This window comes from Spermophilus citellus (assembly GCF_964194105.1).
Source record: "Spermophilus citellus genome assembly, chromosome: 4".
Lineage (NCBI taxonomy): Eukaryota > Metazoa > Chordata > Mammalia > Rodentia > Sciuridae > Spermophilus > Spermophilus citellus.
The window spans coordinates 23,676,206-23,696,580 of record NC_138185.1 but is presented as its reverse complement, the minus strand read 5'-3'; the positions used below and the strand labels follow the sequence as shown (position 1 = coordinate 23,696,580).

General features: G+C 48.6%; 2 protein-coding genes across 4 annotated transcripts in view; one reads left to right on the top strand and one right to left on the bottom strand.

Moving 5' to 3' along the window:
* The first annotated feature begins 7,779 nt into the window (after nt 1-7,779).
* MAP1LC3A (microtubule associated protein 1 light chain 3 alpha) lies at nt 7,780-9,556 on the top strand. Its single transcript, XM_081292489.1, has 4 exons — nt 7,780-8,183; nt 8,471-8,526; nt 8,604-8,710; nt 8,959-9,556. The coding sequence occupies exons 1-4, from the start codon at nt 8,144-8,146 to the stop codon at nt 9,119-9,121; spliced, it is 366 nt and encodes a 121-aa protein (XP_081148615.1). The 5' UTR covers nt 7,780-8,143; the 3' UTR covers nt 9,122-9,556.
* Nucleotides 9,297-20,375, bottom strand: part of PIGU (phosphatidylinositol glycan anchor biosynthesis class U) — a 93,966-nt gene continuing 82,887 nt past the window's right edge. For all 3 annotated transcript variants that reach the window (XM_081292479.1, XM_081292478.1, XM_081292480.1), the window contains one exon: nt 9,297-10,190. In XM_081292479.1, the coding sequence (XP_081148605.1) occupies nt 10,077-10,190 (114 nt within the window). In that variant the 3' untranslated portion in view covers nt 9,297-10,076. The remainder of the gene's footprint in view (nt 10,191-20,375) is intronic.

Genomic DNA, 20,375 nt, shown 5'->3' with positions numbered 1-20,375 from the left:
CTCCCTGGGGAGGTGGGTTAGAACGAGGGAGGCCAGAGCTGCTGGAGGGACCAGAGCCAGATGGTGGAGGCCTCCTGAAGCTTGTGGCAGTGGGGTTGATGGTCTTGGCCTCCACCTGCCCAGTGAAGCCAGAGTCTGAGCTTGAGGTTTGAGGACCCCTGCGTGGGTCTTAATTCCTCTGATCTTTGGAAAATCCCACTTGGAGTCTGTAAACAGCAACGTACTTACTCAGAGATAATGACCCTGACTCAAACACCAACGCTCTTGGGTCCTCCCAGTGGAAGCCCATTTTACAAGGGAGATCATCACCTTAAATAAGACATCACATGGGCGATGCCCAAGTTGGTCCAGCTGATTCCTGTCTCTCCCAAGACCCCAGGCCTTCTAAGTTGTGCCCTGATTGCAACCTCAGAGGTAGGTTTGGATACTGTCTCCATTTTCAGGTGAAGAATCGGGCTTCCATAGTGAAAGACATGTTCAAATTTATTCAGTAAATGGTGAAGCTGCCTTAGATCCAGGTCTGACTCTGGCCTGCCTGCCTTAGTGCAAACAAGCAAACAGACTCCAAGGAACTGTGTGACCTGTGAGATCACACTGTCATCAGTGGCTACCCAGGCCAGTGGTACTTCACCCTCATGTGACAGCCCAGCCAAGGCCAGCTGTCTGCTTTTACTCAGGCTCATGTGTCCAAGTCAGGAGTCACAGAACAGCAGGAATGAGAGGGTAGGAGTGGAGCTGCGAGGAGCATGCTTGACCACGGGCCAGAAGCTTCTCAGAGCTGAAACTCCCACACCTGTTTCTCAGCACCCAGCAGCTATGCTTGCCACAGACTCAGTCCCTGAACATGGTCTGCATGGGAGACACACCCAGTACCAAGGCAAAGATGACACTGTGGGCATGCAGAGGAAAGGTCATTCACCCAAAGGATATTTACTGAGCACCTGCCATGTGCCACACCCTGTCTTGGTGCTGGGATAGAGCAGGATCCAAGCATCTAGAAAAGCTTGGGGACTAGAGATGTAGCACAGTGGCAGAGTTCTTGCCTAGCACATACAGGCCCTGAGTTCCAATCCCAGCACTGCAATCAGTCAATCAATCACCTTGGCCATAGGGGCTTGCCTTTTAATGGAAAAGAAAAAGAAAATTTTCAAAAATAACATGACATTAAATTTAAAACCACAATGAGATACCACTAGACACAACAAAATGGATAAAATAAAGGGAATGACAACACTGAACAGTGACAAAGATACAAAACAACTAGAATTCCCATATATTGTTGACAGGTGCCAAAAGTAGGAAAATGCTCTAGAAAAATGGCTGGTAAACACTCCCGCCCGACAACCCAGCAATTCCTAGGTATGTCCAAGTGAAACAAAAGAAATATATCACACGATGACTGTCACAGGAAATGTTCACAGCAGCTTTGTTCACAGTTGCCCCAAACTGAAATCAGCCCAGTTAACCATCAATGGAAGATTGAATAAACAACCTGGTGCGTCCATGTCCATACGAAGGAACCTCGTGGGCAGGTTGAGGAAATGATCCGCTGCCTCAGAGATGGTGGTGGCGGAGGAGGAGGATTTGCTCTACTACTGAGATATCCCAACACTGGGCTAACTCACCCCCAGCCCTTTTTTTTTTTTTTTTTTTTTTAAGACAGGATCTCACTAAATTGCTGAGGTTGGCTGGAACTTGCCATCCTCCTGCCTCAGCCTCCTGAGTAGCTGGAATTACAGGCCTATGCCACAGTGCTCAGCCTAAAGTGAATGAACCTCAAAAACTTTATGTTGAGTTAAAGAAGTCAGACACAAAAGAATACCTACTGCATGATTCCATTTATATGAAGGCCTAGGCCTGGCAAGCCAGGCCCTGGGTTCCTCCCCAGCATCATGAAAAAAAAAAAAAAAAAAGATTATAACATATTAGGTGATACCTGTTGTGGCAAAAAAAAAAAAAAAAAAGCAGTAAGGAGCAGGGAGGTAGGAGATGGAGTGAGAGAGGGAGGGGCTGCAATTACATTAGACCATTTGAGAAGTTCTCCTTGAAACCACAGTTGACCCTTGCAAGACCTGAAGAAGGTGAAGGGATGAATCACACAGAGATTTTGGAAGAATATTCCAGGCTGGAGCCAAGAAGGCTCGGTGAGTAGACGAGGCCAGGGGAGCTGTGGGCTGGATCCCGTGGGCCTCGTGCACCCCCACCATCCCTTGGCTTTACTCTGCATGAGTTGGGTGCAGGGATGGCATAAGCCTGTCCTGTGGGCACAGGATTGCTCTTGTCATTGCAGTCAGGCCAGACTGACAGAGGCAAGGTCAGAGCAGGGGCACCCAAGAGGAGAAGGTGGTGGCTCTGGCCTGGATGGCAGTGGTGGAGGTGGAATCACTGGATTTGAGGATGGACTGGATGTGAGGTAGGTGGGAGTGGGAAAGGAAAGGAAGGGGTCACGGATGATTCTGAGGTTTTTGACCTAAAAAATAGAGACAGAAAATATTACAACTGGAACACTTTTGGGGGGAAATCATGGATTTGTTCTGGGCAGGGCAAGTTTAGGGTTTCTGTTAGGCAGTCAAGTAGAGACATGGAAGCCAGGCCACACCACGGGATTCAGTTAGATGGGGCAGCCCAGGGGCCAGTGAGCAGGGAAACCAGAGCCTGGAGGGATCAGCCTGCTGAGGTCAAGTGAGAAGGACGAGGGCACACCTTAGGGTGTAGGGGATTAGCCCTCCTCCCCAGCTCCAGCACCAGCGCCAGGTCAGGGCTGCCTGATGAAAGACAGGTGGAACCACTTCCCCAAGGCCATGGCTGATCAAGTTCTTTCTGCTGCCCTTAATGGCTCTGATTCTACTCAGTGTCCTGTGACAATGTGAAGTTTATCTATATTGACACACAGCTTTGGGCCAAGAGCAAACTGAGACCCCGGGACATGTCAGTCTCCTGGCAAATAAGGTTTTATTGGGATGCAGCAGCAAATCCAGAGGCTTGGGCTGGGGTGTAGCTCAGTAGTAGAGTGCCTCACAGATGTGAGGCCCTGGGTTCAATCCTCAGCAAAGCCAAAAAAACAAAACCAAATGAACAAAAATCAGAGATCTGGTGACCTGCAAAGCCTAAAATCTTTACTGTCTGACACTTTAAAGGAACTTTGCTCACCCTTTCATTGGAAGAGTGTAGTTATGGAAACCACAGCAAGATATTTAAATGAATCCCATTAGTATTATAGATACAGTTAGGTGAGTACTGATTTTTTGCTTTTCTAAAAATGCTAAAGGGACTGAAGCTGGGGCTCAGTGGTAGAGCACTTATCTAGCATGTGTGAGGCAATGGGTTCAATCCTCAGCACCAAATAAAAATAAATACATAAAATAAAGGCATTATGTCCATCTACAACTACAAATTTTTTAAAAAATAACAAATTTGTTGGCATAAAACTTATAATATTCTTGTCATTTCTGCTGTATCTATATTTAAAGGACATCTGTTATCTACAAGGACATCACTTTTGCACTGTGTTTATTGGTCTTTTCAAATTCCCAGCTATGTCTTGTGGTCCATGCTAGTGTTTTTGTCTTCTATGTAATCACTTTCTGCTCATTATTACCTTCCTTCCACTTGCTTTGAGTTTATATTGATAGTCTGCTCATTTCTTTTTTCTTTTTCTTTCTTTTTTTTTTTTTTTTTGGTAGCAAGGATTGAATCCAGGGGTGCTGTACCACTGAGCCATATCCCCAGACTTTTTTTTCCCACGTGCTGGGGATTGAACCCAGAGCCTTGTGCATGTGAGGCAAGCACTCTACCAACTGAGCTATATCGCCAGTCCTCCTCAAAACCATTTTTTACATTTTAATTCAAGATAAGGTCTTGCTAAATTGCTCAGGGCCTTGCTAAGTTGCTGAGGCTGGCTTTAAACCAGAGATCCTCCTGCCTCAGCCTCCCAAGCTGCTAGGGTTACAGGCATGCATCACTGCACCCAGCTATATTTTTTTCTTATCTAATATCATATCAATAACAAGGCTATAAATTTTCTAAATGCTATTTAAGTTGTCTCCAAGTTTTGTTTTGTTTTGTTTTGTTTGGGGGGGGAGGTATCAGGGATTGAACTCAGAGGCACTCTCCCACTGAAGCCCACCCTATTTTGTATTTTATTTAGAGACCGGTCTCACTGAATTGCTTAGCACCTTGCTTTTGCTGAGGCTGGCTTTGAACTCGCAATCCTCAAACCTCAGCCTATAATCCGCAGGGATTACAGGCATGTCCCACCATGCCTGGCCCCATCCAAGTTATTAATATGTATACTTTTTGAGCCACATCCCAGCCCTTTTTACTTTAAATTTTGAGACACAGTCTCTCGTTGTTTAGGGCCTTGCAAAATTGCTGAGGCTGGTCTTAAACTTGAGATGCTCCTACTTCATTCCCCCCAAGCCACTGGGATTACAGACATGGGCCACTGTGCCTAGCTGTATAGTCATTATATATATATATGGTTGTCAGTGGACCTTTTTTATTTATATTGGTGCTGGGAATCAAACCCAGTACCTCACACATGCTAGGCAAGTGCTCTACCACTGAGCCACAACTGCAGCTGTCTAGTCATTTTTGTTTAAGTTACATGTTTCTCATTTTTATGATTTTCATCTTTGCGTAAAGAGGGTTATTTCAAAGTAGGTTTAAATTTCCAAATTTTTAGAGCTTATTTGGCTCTTGTCTGTAGTCAAAAATTATGGTCTGTATAAAATTACTATTTTATATTTGTTTTTGTCTTGGAGTCTAGTAGTTGGGTCTTTTTTTGTAAATTCTTCTTCTTCTTTTTTTTTTGGTACTGGGCATTAAACCCAGGGGTGCTCACATCCAGCCCCTTTTAATGTTTTTATTAGAAACAGGGTCTCGCTGAGTTGCTAAGTTCATAAATTGCTGAGGCTGACTCTGAACTCATGATTCTCCTGCCTCAACCTCCCAAACCACTGGGATTATAGGTGTGCACCACCGTGCCCAGCTGTAAATAATTCTTGTATCTGAAAGTAATATGTGGATTCTGTAGAGATCCACTGATCAGGATTATTGATGGTATTAAAATTGTCTACATCTCTTATTTGGTCTATTCATTATTCAAAAAAGTCTTAATTTGAGGCTGGGGTTGTAGCTTAGTGGTAGAGAGTTTGACTAGGATGGGTGAGGCCCTGGGTTCGATCCTTAGCACCACATAAAAATAAACAACAACAAACAAATAAATAAAATAAAGGTTAAATTCTTTAAAAAAAAAAGTCTTAATTCTCCCACTGTGATGGACTTGGCAATTTCTCTTGTATCCTCTCATTTTGCTGTATATTCTGTCTTTTTCTATGTATTTCACCCTCATTTTTAAAACCTGAAACATATACATTCAGAACTAAGAACTATCCCTTTCATCATTTTGCAGTGGCTGTCTTAATCCCTAATGAATGTCCTTGCCAGGCCTGGTGCACATTCCTGAAGTCACAGTGTCTCAGGAGGCTGAGGCAGGAAGATTCCAAATTTGAGGCCAACCTTAGCAACTTAGCAAGACCTTGCATCCAACTTAAAAACAAAAAGGGCTTGGGATCTAGCTCAGCGGTAAGGTGGCCCCAGACTCAATCCCAATAACAAAAAAAAAAAAAAAAAAAAAGAAAAAGAAAAGAAAGAAAAGAAAATGTCATTTGCCAATAAGGCAAACTGTTTTTTTGGGGGGCAGGGGTGGTTCCTGGGGCTTGAATCCAAGCCTCATGCATGCTAAGCAAGTGCACTACTGTTGAGCTACATCCCCAGCCCTGATTTTTCTATAGGTATGCTTTTTGTTAGTTTTTCTCTGTACAGAATTTTCCAGCTTTTTACTTTTGGTGCCATTTGTTTATTTTTGTGGTTCTGGGAATCAAACCCAGGGCCAATTCAATCAAACCCCTGAGCCACATTCCCAGTCCTTTCTGCTATATTTTTAATGGTCTTTACTATCCTTATAGCTTTTCTGCCTTGGAGTCATATTTTCTGTCTATATCTTTCAGTGATCCTTAAGTGGGAAACACACACTTGACTAAGCCAGACAATAATCAACATCTTTATCCTTTCTGAAACAAATCAGGCTCCCTAAAACACTTTACTCTATTGCTCTTTCCAGTCTAGTGTTGGTCCCATATACCTTGGGGTTTTTTAAAATATTTTTTTAAATTGTAGTTGGACACAATATCTTTATTTCACTAATTTATTTTTATATGGTGCTGAGGATCGAACCAGGGTCTCGAAGGAGTTTTTCGTACCCCACAAAGTAATCATTTCTATTCACAATCCATATTGTTTGTTTAGATTTACCTACATGTTTACCATTTTATTTGCTCATTTTCCATCTAATGTCTTCCTTTTAGACCTACATGTCTGTCCTTTTTTGGGGGTGGGTAATAGATATTGAACCCATTGATGCCTAACCACTAAGCAAGCCACACCCTCCATATATATATATATATATATATATATATATATATATATATATAGTCACAGACTCTTTAAGCTGCCAAGGCTAGTCTGGTACTTGCCATTCTCCTGCCTCAGCCTCCAAGTCACTGAGATTATAATCATTGAGATGCACCACTGTATCAAGCTGAAGTAAATTCCAGTTTATTTTGGGTACTGGGAATTGAACCCAGGGGTGCTTTATCACTGAGCCACATCCCCAGCCTTTTTTATTTTTTATTGTGAGACAGGGTCTTGTTAAGTTGCTTAGGTCCTCACTAAATTGCTGAAGCTGGCCTTGAACTTGCCACCCTCCTACCTCAACTTCCTAATCGCTGGGATTACTAGTGTGCACCGCAGCATCCGGCTGAAATAAATTCTTAAAAATATATTTCAGTAATGTTCTTTTGTAATTTTTTTTTCTCCCTAACACTTAAGATCACGGATTAACAATTGGTGCCAGTATTTTCCTGTAATGATTTGAAGATACTATAGCATTTTATTCTGGCTTCTGTATTTGCTGCTGAGAAGTCTGATGTTTGTTGGTGCAATTTTTTAGTTAATCCACCCTGTTTGGGAAGATTTCTTGCGGGGCGCATGCGCATGCTTGTAATCCCAGCCACTCCAGACAACTGTGGCATGAGGGTTGCAAATTCGAGGTCGGCCTTGGCAATTTAGCAAGACCCTGTCTCAAAAAGGGCTTGTGTTGTAGCTCAATGGTAGAGCACCACTAGGTCCAACCCCCCCCCCCCCCCCCCCCCGTGCCAGGGCTGGGTGCGAGAACCCTTAGTCTTTGGAGTTCTGCAGATTCACTGCAAAATGTGCAGATGTTTTTATTTATCCTGCGCTGGATTTTTTTGTGATGATCTGAGTCTTTAATCAAGTTTTCGAAATCCTTTAAGGACTGCCTTTCCACAGTCTATCCTTTCCTTCTGGAACCCCGACGGGACCTCCTTTTTAATCCTGCCACTTCTCTTGCTTATTCTCCATCACCTTTCCTCTCTGGGTAAGTGGATGTGGCCTCCAGTTCAGTGATTCTTCTCTTGTGCCGTGTTGGATCCACTTTCTTACTTCACTCCTTGAGATGTGGATTTCTATGGCTCTATTCTAGAATTCTTTTAAAGCCTGGTGTTCTTTTCTGGAGTCCTGCTCTTTCTGCAGGTCTACTGCCCCTTTTCGTTCCCTATTGCTAAGCTTGGTGAAGGTGAAGGGTAGCTGGTGAAGGTGAAGGCTGCTAAGGCCCACTCCAGGATCTCAGAGGCTCAGAACAGAATTCGGTGGGAGGCAGAAAGCAGCTCCTCGCGCGCTCCGCTGCGGGGCTCACTTCAGTTTGGGCCGGGGTAGCTGCTCGCGCCGGCCGTGACGTCACGGGACTGTGACGCGCCCTGGAGATCCGCCCCTTCGCGTCCCGCGCCGGGAATCCAGGCTCTCTGCGCCGTGACGTCACGGATCCGGGCGGGCGGGTTTTGCGTCGGCCCAATGGGAGCTGCGCGCCGGCCTCCCCTTTAAGGAATGTTGTGACCTGACGTCACCCGGGTGAGTTACCTCCCGCAGCCGCCGCCGCCGGGCTCAGCGCGAGCCCCGGAGCCCTTGAGCGCGAGCCCCGGAGCCCCCGGAGCCCCGAACCGCAGCCACATCCCTAAGCAGCGCGCCCCGGATCCCCAGCTGCGCGCCCCGCCGGGCCCGCGCGATGCCCTCGGACCGGCCTTTCAAGCAGCGGCGGAGCTTCGGTGAGGCCCTGTGGGCGACCTGTGAGGGGGGAAGACGGCCGACCCCGACTGCCGCAGGTGACGTCAGCCCCGTGACGTCAGGCTCTGGCTAGACCCCGGGTTGGGAGGTCACTCTGCCGGGCGGGAGTGCCTCTCTACCCCTCGAGTCCCTTGCCACGGGGCTGAGGGGCCGACGGCCCCAGGGGAGGGTGCTGGGGCGGGCCCGGAGCCGCCCCTTGGGGACCGACGGGGCGGAGCCGCGAGGAGGGCCTAGGCCCGTCCGGCCTCACGCTGACCGCCGTCCGCAGCCGACCGCTGTAAGGAGGTGCAGCAGATCCGCGACCAGCACCCCAGCAAGATCCCGGTGAGTCCCGCGCCCCCGGCCCCGCCCCGCCCAAGCCCCGCCCCGGGCTCACGCGTCCCCGCCCGCCCCACCCCCAGGTGATCATCGAGCGCTACAAGGGAGAGAAGCAGCTGCCTGTCCTGGACAAGACCAAGTTCCTGGTCCCGGACCATGTCAACATGAGCGAGTTGGTCAAGATCATCCGGTGTGTGGGCAGCGGCCAGAGGGGCACTTGCTTGGGGGTGCGGGGCTGGGTCCCCGCTGACCAGGGATGTGAGTGGGGTCAGGGTCTCCGGGCAGGGAGCTGGGCCCCTGTGCTGGAAAACTGGGAAAGGTCAAGGTCGGCGCTAGGTGAAAGCCTGTAGGAGGGGCTGAATGGGTGGGAAGCTGGGGACTTGGATCATTGGAAAGAAAGGGTCTGGCCATCACAGGCATGCCCTCCTGCCCCCTCAGGCGCCGCCTGCAGTTGAACCCCACGCAGGCCTTCTTCCTGCTGGTGAACCAGCACAGCATGGTGAGCGTGTCCACACCCATCGCGGACATCTACGAGCAGGAGAAGGATGAGGATGGATTCCTCTACATGGTCTACGCCTCCCAGGAAACCTTCGGCTTCTGAGCCAGCAGTAGGGGGGGAATGGCCTGGGAGTGGGGGGGCCGGGTCAGGCTCTGCCCAGGGAGCTCCTGACTCCTGAACTGAGCTGCCTCTGCCCCTGGGGGGCTGGGCAGGGGTGTGGCCCCTAGTTAGGGGGCACCAACCAGCTCTGCCCTGGGTAGGCTCAAGGCCAGTCATGTTAGGGTTGACCCCCTGGGTGCTGGCTGGGTTGGGGGAGGGTGGGGAGTGGCCCCCAGCACCCCTGCTGTGTGGTTTGTCTTTTTTTTTTAGGCCCCTGCCAGTCTGCCCACCTGCCCCTCACCCACTTGTGGCTCTGCCCCCCTGCCTGGACCTGTCCACCCCTGAAAGACTGGCCCTTGGCTCCCCCATCTCCTCATGGTGTATGGCTCTGTGGTCATTGTCCCTCTGCAGAATAAAGATTGCTCAGGCCTGCCTGGCCCTTTGCCTCCAGCTGTTTGCTTGGGATTAGGGAGGGCTGCTGGGTGGCACACCAATCAGCCCCCAGGCACACTTGTGCTCTGTGGACTTCCTGTTTCTTTTAGAAGCCCACACCTGTATGAGTGCTCCGCAGCAATATTAGAGGCCAACTCTCCCATCTCCTGGCCTAAGTGTGATATGGATGTGGTCCCAGGGTAAATATCTTTATAACAAAACATTTTATTTATTAAGTAGCCACAACCTATCAAGCACTGCTCACCTTTTTCCCCCTTCCTGCCTGGGAGGGGACTCCTTGGTGTGAAGGGCCACAAAGTAGGGGTCCAAGTGCGGGTACTTCCAGCTGTTCCCCACAGGCCTTGCTGCCAGCCATGGGCCCTCTTTGATGCCAGTGATTTGGGTCCCTGGACTCGAACCTCTTTTGCTAGAGGACTTGCCTGCTGGCACCTCTGGATATGGAGCCTGGCCCAGCTTCTGGCCCTTGCTTGTTGAAGTCTCTGTGCAGCACTGTGCCCCACCAGGCCTACTTGAGCACGAGCATGGCCTCTGTGCCGTCCTTGGCCGTCAAGTAGAGACCGTGTGTGAGGTAGTACTCCCGCCGCAGGAAGGCATAGAAGTAATCAGAAATGAGCAGGATCTGGGAGGAGAAAGAGGGTGTGAGAAGCTGTGGGACATCTCCCTGAATCAGGGCTCCTGTGGGGTTGGACAGCTGTTGGGAGACATGGGAGCACCTGCCTGGCATTTCCTGTCAAAATCCCAGCCTGTCCCTGGACCAAGAACCAAGGCCCTGCCTAGGGAAGCCACACTTGACCTGAAAGATCTTTCTGGGCCCTCAGCAATTGTGTATACTCTGCTACCTGCTCCCCTTCCAGTTCACCCCTCTATCCCAAAATTTGGCCTCTAGATTCCGGACCAGTATATATGACACCAGTGGCCCCCTCTTGGTGCCCACAGGTACATTCACCCCACCAGGTCCCCATCACACTCCTCACATTCCCTGGACAAACCTGCTCTTCCTCCTGGGTACCTGTGTCTCCATCCCCCATCCAGGAGCCCAGGCCACAAATTCACTTGGCACTTCTCCCATATACCAAGACACCAAGGCCTGACAGTTCTACCTCCTGCGCCTTCAGACCCACCATTCGTATGCATCCTCACAGCCACTACCCTGGACAAGGCATCTGTCAGTCATCTCCTAGACATCAACAAAGCCTCGTCCCTGGATTCCCTGCTGCCTAACCTGTCTTTGTACTGTGCTCCCTGGCAGCCAGAGGGAACTTTTGAAAACACAAATCTGATCTTGTTACTGCCCAGCTTAAATTCCTCTAAAGGCTGCCCAGGCTCTTAAGTGAAGATCAGCCTCTGGGGCTCTGAGGTCTTGTAGCCGGTCCCTTCCTGCACACATGCATCACCCTCTCCCTGTACCACCTCACTCTGCTGCAGGATCTTTGCTGTTTAGAGGAAAGCGTTTCTCTCGCTTTCATGTAGTCAACAGCTATTTGTCCTTCAGGCCTCAGGAAGGGTCACTTACCCTTCAGATTAGGGCCTGGCCCCATTAACCTCTTATTTGCTAGCACAAATCACTCAAATTGCAATTTTACATTCAGCTGTGTGACTAGCTCCATCAGGACAAGGCCCTGAGTGGTTGTGCTACTAAGATCTCTGTGCCCAGCTCAGTTTCCATATTGGGCCACAGAATCAAAAACAGTACAGCAGCTTAGCCCACTGTGGCCCTCAACAAGGCCCAGAGAAGAACAAAGATTTACCAAGCTCCCTGCACACTAGACCCTTATAATTCCATTCAGCCCAAGCTGCCCAGGACCTTGGTACCCCTGGAGTTTTGAAGGATGAGGGAATAAGGGCTTGCTGCTGAGGACACTGTGGTTCTCAGGTACTTAGAGGCCTTTCAGAAAGTCAATATCAATTGCTTCTTGGCACAGACAGACAGACTGAGGTCTGGAACAAGGAAGGCATTTGGCCAGGGACCTGAGGCAAGTCATAGTTTGAGCTGAGCCTGGGATCTAGGCCTCAAGACCTGAGAACACTGTCCTGGGCACTTCTCATTTACCTGAAGATAACTCGGGAACAGCTAAGGAGAGCTGGGAGAGGCTGAGAGCACTGAGTCTCAGGACTGTACTACTATCCCATCACCTCAGGAACTCCCTGGAAAGGTTTAAAATCCCCATTAAAGGGGAAATTGAGACTCTGGGGGGTTCAAACAGTTGGCCTTAGGGTACACCTGGAGAGCTGAACTAGTGTCCATGTGCCTGGGCCCAGTCTACCAAAGGGATCAGCCGAGCAGACATGCCAGGCAGTGAGGACGTGCCCACAGCTACCCAGCTCAGTGATAGCAGCAATGACTACAACAAAGGCCAACATCATACCTTGGGGTCTCCTTTCTCACCCAGGCCCCAAGATGCCCTGCCTGGGGAAGGGGAGCCTGATCTCTAAGCCAGCTAGATAAGAGGCAGATGCAAATAATGCACAACCAACCAACCACAACAACAACAACCCTCAAGTGTCACAAAATTAACTGGCTAAGGCAAAGTATGGTCAGACCATTAGGTAATTAGGCTGACACATGAAACTGCCATTTTTGCAGATTAAAAATGTTTGAATATTGGCAATTTCATATCCTATAATGTAACATAAAATTGGAGGATAAAAAATACAAATAGTAGAGTAAGCATTACTATTCAAAAGTACCAGAACAAGTTAAAGACCTTACCAAGCTACTTCTTCCTTATGACCTTAACTTTATAAACTATGTACACGTATTTCCTTGATTAAAAAAAAAAAAAAAATCAGCCAGTTGGCACAGTGGCACAAGCCTGTAATCCCAGTGGCTTGGGAAGCTGAAGTAGGAGAATTGTGAGTTCCAAGCCAACCTCAGCAGAAGTGAGGCACCAAGTAACTCAAGAGGCCCTGTCTCTAAATAAAAAACAAAATAGGGCCAGGGATGTGACTCAATGGTTGTGTGCCCCTGAGTTCAATCCCTGGTACTGAAAAAAAAAAAAAAAAAAAAAGATCCAAAAAAACAATCAGCCAATAAATGATTGAAACAACAGTTAGGGGAAAAGAAACAAGTATTCCCTTCAGAAAAATGCCAAACAATATACCCAAAATAGCCCTCTAAGGGGTACAGCTTGGTTCTTAGCCACTCCCCTGCCCCCAGGGTGAGCTAGACTTAGGGGCTCTTTCCTGCTTGTGAGCAAAGAAAGGGAAAAGGGTCATTCTTCAGTGGAGAAACCTGGCAAACACCACCTTAACCAAGTGCTGAAGGTTGACATCAGCTTGAGGTCACAGGGCTACCCTGTACTCCACGGGATACAAGGATGCCTTGCCCATTCTTTCCAAAAATCCAAACCCCAGTCTAATTAACCTCAGACAACCCTAACCTGAGGGAACATTCCACGAGATACCTGGCCGCGCTCCTCAAGACTGTCAAGGAACAAGTGAGGAACAGAGCAGAGGACCCCAGGGAGAAATGGCCTCAAGTGCAGTGTAGCTCCCTGGCTTGCATCCCTGAATTAGAAGCAGACAAAAGTGGAAAAGTCCCAATCAACCCTGGTAATATCCCAGGATAGGTTTTTTGTGTTTTTTCCCCTGGAGATTAAACTCAGGTGCACTCTACTGTTGAGCCACATCTCAGGCCCTTTTTATTTTTAAATTTGAGTCAGAATCTCAGAGTTGCTTAGGGCCTCACTAAGTTGCCCAAGCTGGCTTTGAACTTGCCATCCTCCTGCCCCAGCCTCCTGAGTCCCTGGGAATAGAAGCATGCACCACTGTGCCCACTCCAGGATAGGTTCTTATTTTGACAAACATACCATGTCATTTAAGATGTTAACAACAGAGGAAAGTAGCATGATGCATGGCTGACCTCTCTGTACTTTTTGCAACTTTCCTATGACTCTAAAATGATTCTAAAATAAAAATGTTTATCTAAAGACAAAATAAACTATTGTTACATTTAACAATGTAGATGAACCTTAAAAATATCCTGGTAAGTGAAAGGCAGCTTTGGCTTTGCATTTTTTACTGTATGTCAATTCTTCATAAGCAAAATGTAAATTATAAATACTGAACTCTAGTTAATGATACACATGCTGACATTCAGTAGCAAATATACTGATGTCTGAACTCCAATTTGAAATAAAGTTAAAAAATAAGATGGGTTCAAAGCCAGCCTCAGCAATGGCAAGGCACTAAGCAACTCAGTGAGACCCTGACTCTAATAAAATACAAAATAGGACTGGGGATGAGGCTCAGTGGCCAAGTGCCCCTGAGTTCAAATCCCTGGTACCCACCCCCCAAAATATAAGATGGGTTGAGGGTTGAATATTGTGACTGAGCAAGAATATCAGCATGTCAGTGGTGGAGCCCTTGGGCACAGAATGACCCTTTTCCCTTTCCTTGCTCCCAAGCAGGAAAGAGTCCCTAAGTCTAGCTCACCCTGGGGGACAGGGGAGTGGGCAAGAACTAAGCTGCACCCCTTAGAGGGCTATTCTGTGTATATTATTTGGCATTTTTCTGAAGGGAATACTTGTTTCCTGGTAATGTCCCAGGACAGGCTGTCCTCAGTGTCATCAATCCTAGGTGGGTGCCATGCATCCAGGGAGAGGATGCCAGGCTGGCCTGGAGTTTGGCTCTTTTGAGGGGAAACCTGGGGCTGCTGGCAGGCTGGCTGAGACAACCTCTTTTGACTGTGAGGAAATGGGATTTCCCAGAGACCCTGCAAATCAGCCTACATAGCAACTACAGACCCATAGCTGCTTTGCCCATTCTGAGCATAGCCAAGGTGGGTAAGGGGCAGCAGAAACAGCATGGGTCCGTAAGTGGCTATATGACTCCAGTGAGTCACTTCCTTTTCCTAAACTTCATTTCCCTCATCTGTGAAACATGAGCATTGTGTGTTTACTGCACACAATGGTGGGCTACCTGTCCCTCTGTGCTTTCAGATGCCTGAAGTCTGTTCCTGGAAGCTACCCCACCTATAGTGGCTGAGGGCCCTGCCTCTCCCCTCCTATCAGTCCCCAGGACCACACACACTTCCTAAGCAGCTCCAGTTTCCCACCACAGCCACCTCTGCCGGGAGGCCTCATCTCCCCAGACCCAGAGGGATTTTCTCTCTCTCACACATACACCCATGCATACACTAGCACACACACCCACACACAGAAGCTCTGCACTGGCCAGCTCAGTGGCAGTTGCGGCCCTCTGAACCATGCCTACCTACCCCATAAGCCCTGATGCTCCTGCTTGTCCCCAAGAGGCATCACCAGGAGACTTTCCTAACTCCATGCTTTGTTATGTGACCCAAATGGGATGGCATCTGCTCCACCTCTGGGGCCCCAGAACTGGCACAGGGCTGAAGTTCATGTGCTGCTCTCAGCGCTGCCCTCCAGGGACAGCTCAGTCAAACCACAGTCCTCGCACTGGCAGCCATGAGGGCTCCAGGGCTGCTCCCCTTTGGAGTACGGTGGCCAGGGACAGAGTGGGCGAAACCTGAAGTGGAATGAGACCGTCAGAACATGCTCCACTACAGGGTGAGAGAAGGGGAATAAACAGTTTCTTAGAATATGCTCTGAGCTCGGCCCTTTAACAACAAAAACATACTCAACGGACAGTGACAACCACAAGAGTCCCCAGGAACGATGTGTCTCCCACAGAAGCAAGAGATCTGAGGAACCAAGACATGCCTGGGTGACTAAATTGGGGTCTCTAATCCCCAAGCCAGGCTTAGTCGCGGGTCCTACCCAGGCCACGTGGCAGTTAAGTGAAGAACCAGGCTACTCTGCCATTCCTGCCAGTCTGAGGCCAAACCTGAGTTTTCCCATTTCCCCACAGCCCCCCGGCTCTCCACCCGTCAGGCAGCTCTCCTAGTTTACACTCTGTCATTCAGCCAGGAAGAAAGAGATTCTTTTTGGAAAAGGCAAAGAGGCAGTGGAGGTGGTTAATCCAGCGTGTCGGGACGGCAGCCTTAACCAAGCCTTGGGGCTGCAGCTTCCTGGAGAAGCTTGTGTGGTCAGCCTCTTCCTTCTGTTAGAGACACTGACCTTCATGGGGACATTCATTGTTGCTACAGTTGGCAAAGTGCAGCCTCTGGCCACCTGCCTGGAGTCTAGGGAAGTGGGGGCCACAGTAGACTGGCGGCGACTGTGCAGCTGGATGGAGCTTTGGCATGACCAGCCGACTCAGGGCCGAATGGGCACAGTGTAGGAGGGGACGGCAAAAAGCTCCACCCTCCACTTGGAGCTGTTTCAGCTACAAGGTCACCAGGCAGACTGCAGACTGGGGCCACAGCAGCAACTGTCACTTATGTGGCCCCTTCCAATCCTCAAAAGTTTTCCCATCCAACTCCATAGAGCCCTCACGACCTCCCTTCCAGGTGAGGAAACCAAGGCTACCACCACCTGTCACCAGACTACAGCAGCCTCCTCTGACACCCTGGATTCTTGGCTCCACCCCTCACCTCTGACCTCCTTTCAGAGTGGGGTTTTTAAACCAGGAACCTAATCATATTTGTCCTGAGCATAAAACCAAAGGCTCAGTGCAGGCCTCAGTATAGGCCCCCAGGGTCACGTGGCTCTCATCAACACTGCCCTGAAATGTTCTCATTTTTAATCAAGTGATGTGGCCAGTCCTACACAGCCTCTGGCAGCACACAACGTCCCTCCCTCCCTCCCTCCTTCTCTCTCCTCCAGGTCTCCCTACCTGGAACCTGGTAAGATGCCACTAGTCCCTCAGGACCTCACTTGGAAATGACTTCCCCAAGAAGCTTCCTGATCCCCAGCTGAGAACCCCCAGCCATGCTGACCTCCACACTGCCCTGTCTTGCCTCTTTTTCTTTCTGTCCGCAGACTGTGCTCCTTGGAAACAGGGCTGTATCTCATCCACCCTTAGCAGAGTGCTTGGCTCATAGGAGGTAATAAATATTTCTAATAAATAAATTAGCCTCCAAGGAGCTATGTGACTTGCCTAAGGCCAGTGAGCCAGGAGAGACGGAGCTGGGAGTCACTGCGGCACTGGGACTTCCCAAGCCCAGGTCTTCCTGCTGGCTGTGCCCGCTGTGCTCAGCCTGGCCTTTTCTTATCACTCTGGCTGTAGGGAAGGACAGCCAAGGAGGGCCTGTGAGAGAAAAGCTTGGGATGCTTGTATTTGGAGGGACAAAGGAACAAACTAAGACACTGACAAACTGCCACCAGTCAAAGACACAAAGTGAAAACCGTGCCCGCTGAGGAGGAAAAGGGCTGTCAGGAGATGCTGATCTTCCCCACACACCTAGCATCCTACAGGCGGGGCCATGTACAGCCTCCAGGAAGAAACCTGAAATGGGGACTACACACCGTCCAGCCATGGATGATCCACTTAACATGTCTCCTAACACTTCTTCACTGGTCCCATTCCCAGAATGGCACCACAGGCCAACTGAGATATGATTCTAAAAGGCAGGACAGGTTTCATTTGTGCTGGAAGGTTGGTACCCAGGTCTCAGGGCTCCAGGCATCCCCAGCAGCAGAAAGCAGATGGCCAAGTCAGGGTCAGCCTAGTATCTGCAGGGTCTGTCAGGCAGGGAAGGGTTGGGGCTAGTCCCTCATGACAAACTGCTTGTAGAACAACGTTCCAGATTTCCACATCCTGCCTGGCAGGGCAGATGTAGGATGGGCAAGGAATCTAGTTTGGACACAGACATAGCCATCAGGATAAATGGGAAAGGGGACCTGGCTCTAAACCTCGTGGAATCCAGTAGGACAGGCACAGGCCTGGCCCTGATGGAAACACAGGCTGGAACTGGGAGGTTAGTGTGCAGAGCACCACGTGTGATCAGTGCACATAGAATATGGCTTTTGACTCCCGCTCCTACCATTCAGGGTATTGACAATTCATCACTGAATGTCTCTCCTTGGTGCTGGCGATATGCTGGCAGTACAAGCCACGAACCAGATGGACACAGGGCCTGTCCTATTGGAACCTGCAGTCTACTAAGAGGATGTGATAAACAAGACCACGAACAATACACCCCTTTCCAGTTCTGTGGCTCAGGCTGAGTCTCACCCTCCCAAGCCTCAGCTTCCTCATTTGTATCATGAGATGCAAAGAGTGCTTCACTCAAAGGGCTATAATGAAGACTAAAGGGACTCCTTGTAAGAAGAGAAAAAGGGAAACAAACCTAAGGGGCTGTCAGAGGGGAGCAGTTACATGGCATGACATGGTGAGCTCACACAGCACGACTGCAGGACTTCAGCAAAGCAGAGGCTCTGCTCATCCGTGAGCAAGGGAGATGACCTAGGCATTTTATTAAAAGAAAGAAAAGGTCCTACATCCAGCATGATGCCACTGACACGCAAACACACACTCTTTCTCCACGAGCACATGAGTATTTTTACAAGTGCACAGGGAAAGGTCCAGGAGGCCCCGTGAGCACATGATTCAGAAGATTAAAGGGATCAGATGGGGCCAAACTGTAGTAAACCCTCCTTAAACATGAGCCCCTATTAATTATAACTTTAAGGGAAGATTTCCTTATGTTCCCTGTTTCTAAATTTATTTAAGGTGACTGTAACACTTGACTGCATTCTTTCAAAAAGGCTAAATTTGGGGCTGGGGTTGTGGCTCAGCGGCAGAGCACTCGTCTAGCACGTGTGAGGCCCTGGGTTCGATCCTCAGCACCACACAAAAATAAATAAACAAAATAAAGGTGTTGTGTACAACTAAAAAAAAAATATTTTTTTAAAAAGGCTAAATTTAAGCCTTTTTTAATTTAAGCAAGTTCATATGTAATCCTTGATCAATATTTTTCTTCCACTGTTCACTGACCCATACAAAAAAAAAGTTAAAAGAAAAAACAAAAGAGGGGTGGGAGATTGTTTTCTCCTGGTTTATGGACTGGATGCTGCTCCAAGTTTGCTCTGGGTATCTGAAGAGCATGCTACTCTTGCTATTTCCCCTGTCAACACATGATTAATGGCAGTAGGATCCACATGTTATGTTAAACCCACTAAACACCCTACAAAGTGAGGATTGTCACCCTGGATTCTAAGACTGGGAAACTAACCCAGAGAAGTTGAATCACTTGCTGAAGGTCACACAGTGAGGAAGTGGAGGAGGACCTCAAGCAACCACTCAATCTCAATCCTGGTTTCACTCTCACACTCATGCACACTTGTACACTTATACACACACGCGCACACACATGGATGGTTTACTGTTGTCATTTCCTGTTACTGACTCTGAGGTACAACAGTAATTAGCAAATGATATGTGTCACGTCTAAAAAACATTAATGGCTCCCAGGGGAGAGGACGGGGCCTCAGTCACTGGTATGCCTGCTGGTGTAGCTAATAATAAACACACAATTTATTCTCTAACAGGATATGTATAGCATTGATCAACTCAGAACAGGACTTTAGGCCAAGGTGTTTGCTACATTCTACATAAATAAAGCTCCTAGGAGCTGGGTATGGTGTACACTACTCCTGTAATCCCAGCAACTCAGGAGGATGAGGCAGGAGGACCACAAGTTAAAGGCCAGCCTCAGCAACTTAGTTATACCCCATTTCAAAAAATTTTTTAAAGTGGCTGGAGAGGTAGCATGGGTTCAATTCCCAGTACCAAAACAAACAAATAAACAAATCTCTTGGTTTTTGGCAATGATGGTTTAGGTACTGCTTAAAATCTGTGGTTATCTGGTTCTCAGGACAGCTCTGACCTGACTTTCCCAGGAAGGGGAAAATGAGGCCAGAGGAATATAGGACGACTTCCCAGCCTGAAGAGTTCATAAGAGCAGGCTGTGGGACAAACAGATATCCCCAAATGCCATACAACTGAATGGAACCACTGACTGGGTCACAAGGAAGCAGAACTGGGATTGGCTATGTAGGACACACACAGACTGGGTTCACAGAGGCCAAAAATCAGGAGACAGAACTCCTGATTCTTGCCAGGAGTGTGATTTGGCCCTCATGTCCCCTTCCTTTCTTGCTCTATAAGTCTGAAAGGCCCAGCTCTTATCCCTTGTCCCTTTGGCTTTCCCTGACCACTCCAACATGAAAGCTTATTCTACACCTGCTGGATTCTTCTAGCAGTTACCCTGCACATCTGATCAAGAATGACATGATATTTTTCTTAGCTGTTGGTTCATTTATTCATTCAACAAACACTTGCTAGCAAATGCTCCCTGCCAAGCATTGGTAAGACAGGGAGGGGCACCCTGCAACGGGAGGACAGCCAGATCCTTGATGGATGAAGCTCACAGGCTAGTGGAGGCAGAAGAGAGCAGAACAAGTTACAGATGGACTTGTTAAGTTCTATGAAGGAAACAACTAGGGGCTGAGAAAGGAGGACTTCACGGAAGGCTTCTGTGAGGTGACACTAAACTTTTTTTTTTTTTTTTTCGGGGAGGGGAGCAGTGAGCCCCCTGAGCCACATCCCCAGCCCTTTTTTATATTTTATTTAGGGTCTCACTGAGTAGCTTAGGACCTCATTAAGTTGCTGAGGCTGGCTTTGAACCTGATCCTCCAGCCTCAGTCTCCTGAGCTGCTGGGACTTCAGGCATGTGCCACCACGCCCAGTGGTAACACTGGATTCTTAATAAAGTTATAGATGTTCCATATTTGCATTTTGTGGCTCTAAGAGGCCTGAGGGCAGGGGTAGTATAACCATCCTGATGGGGACTCTTCTACCTATTATCTGAGTGTCTGCCTGGTGAGCAAGATCCCCATACCTGGCACTTCCCTTTACTGATCTGGCAGCAGCAGCAACAAAGACAAGATCAGCAGCCCCTGGAAGCACTGACCCAACAGAGCTGTCTGTAGCTTGGACT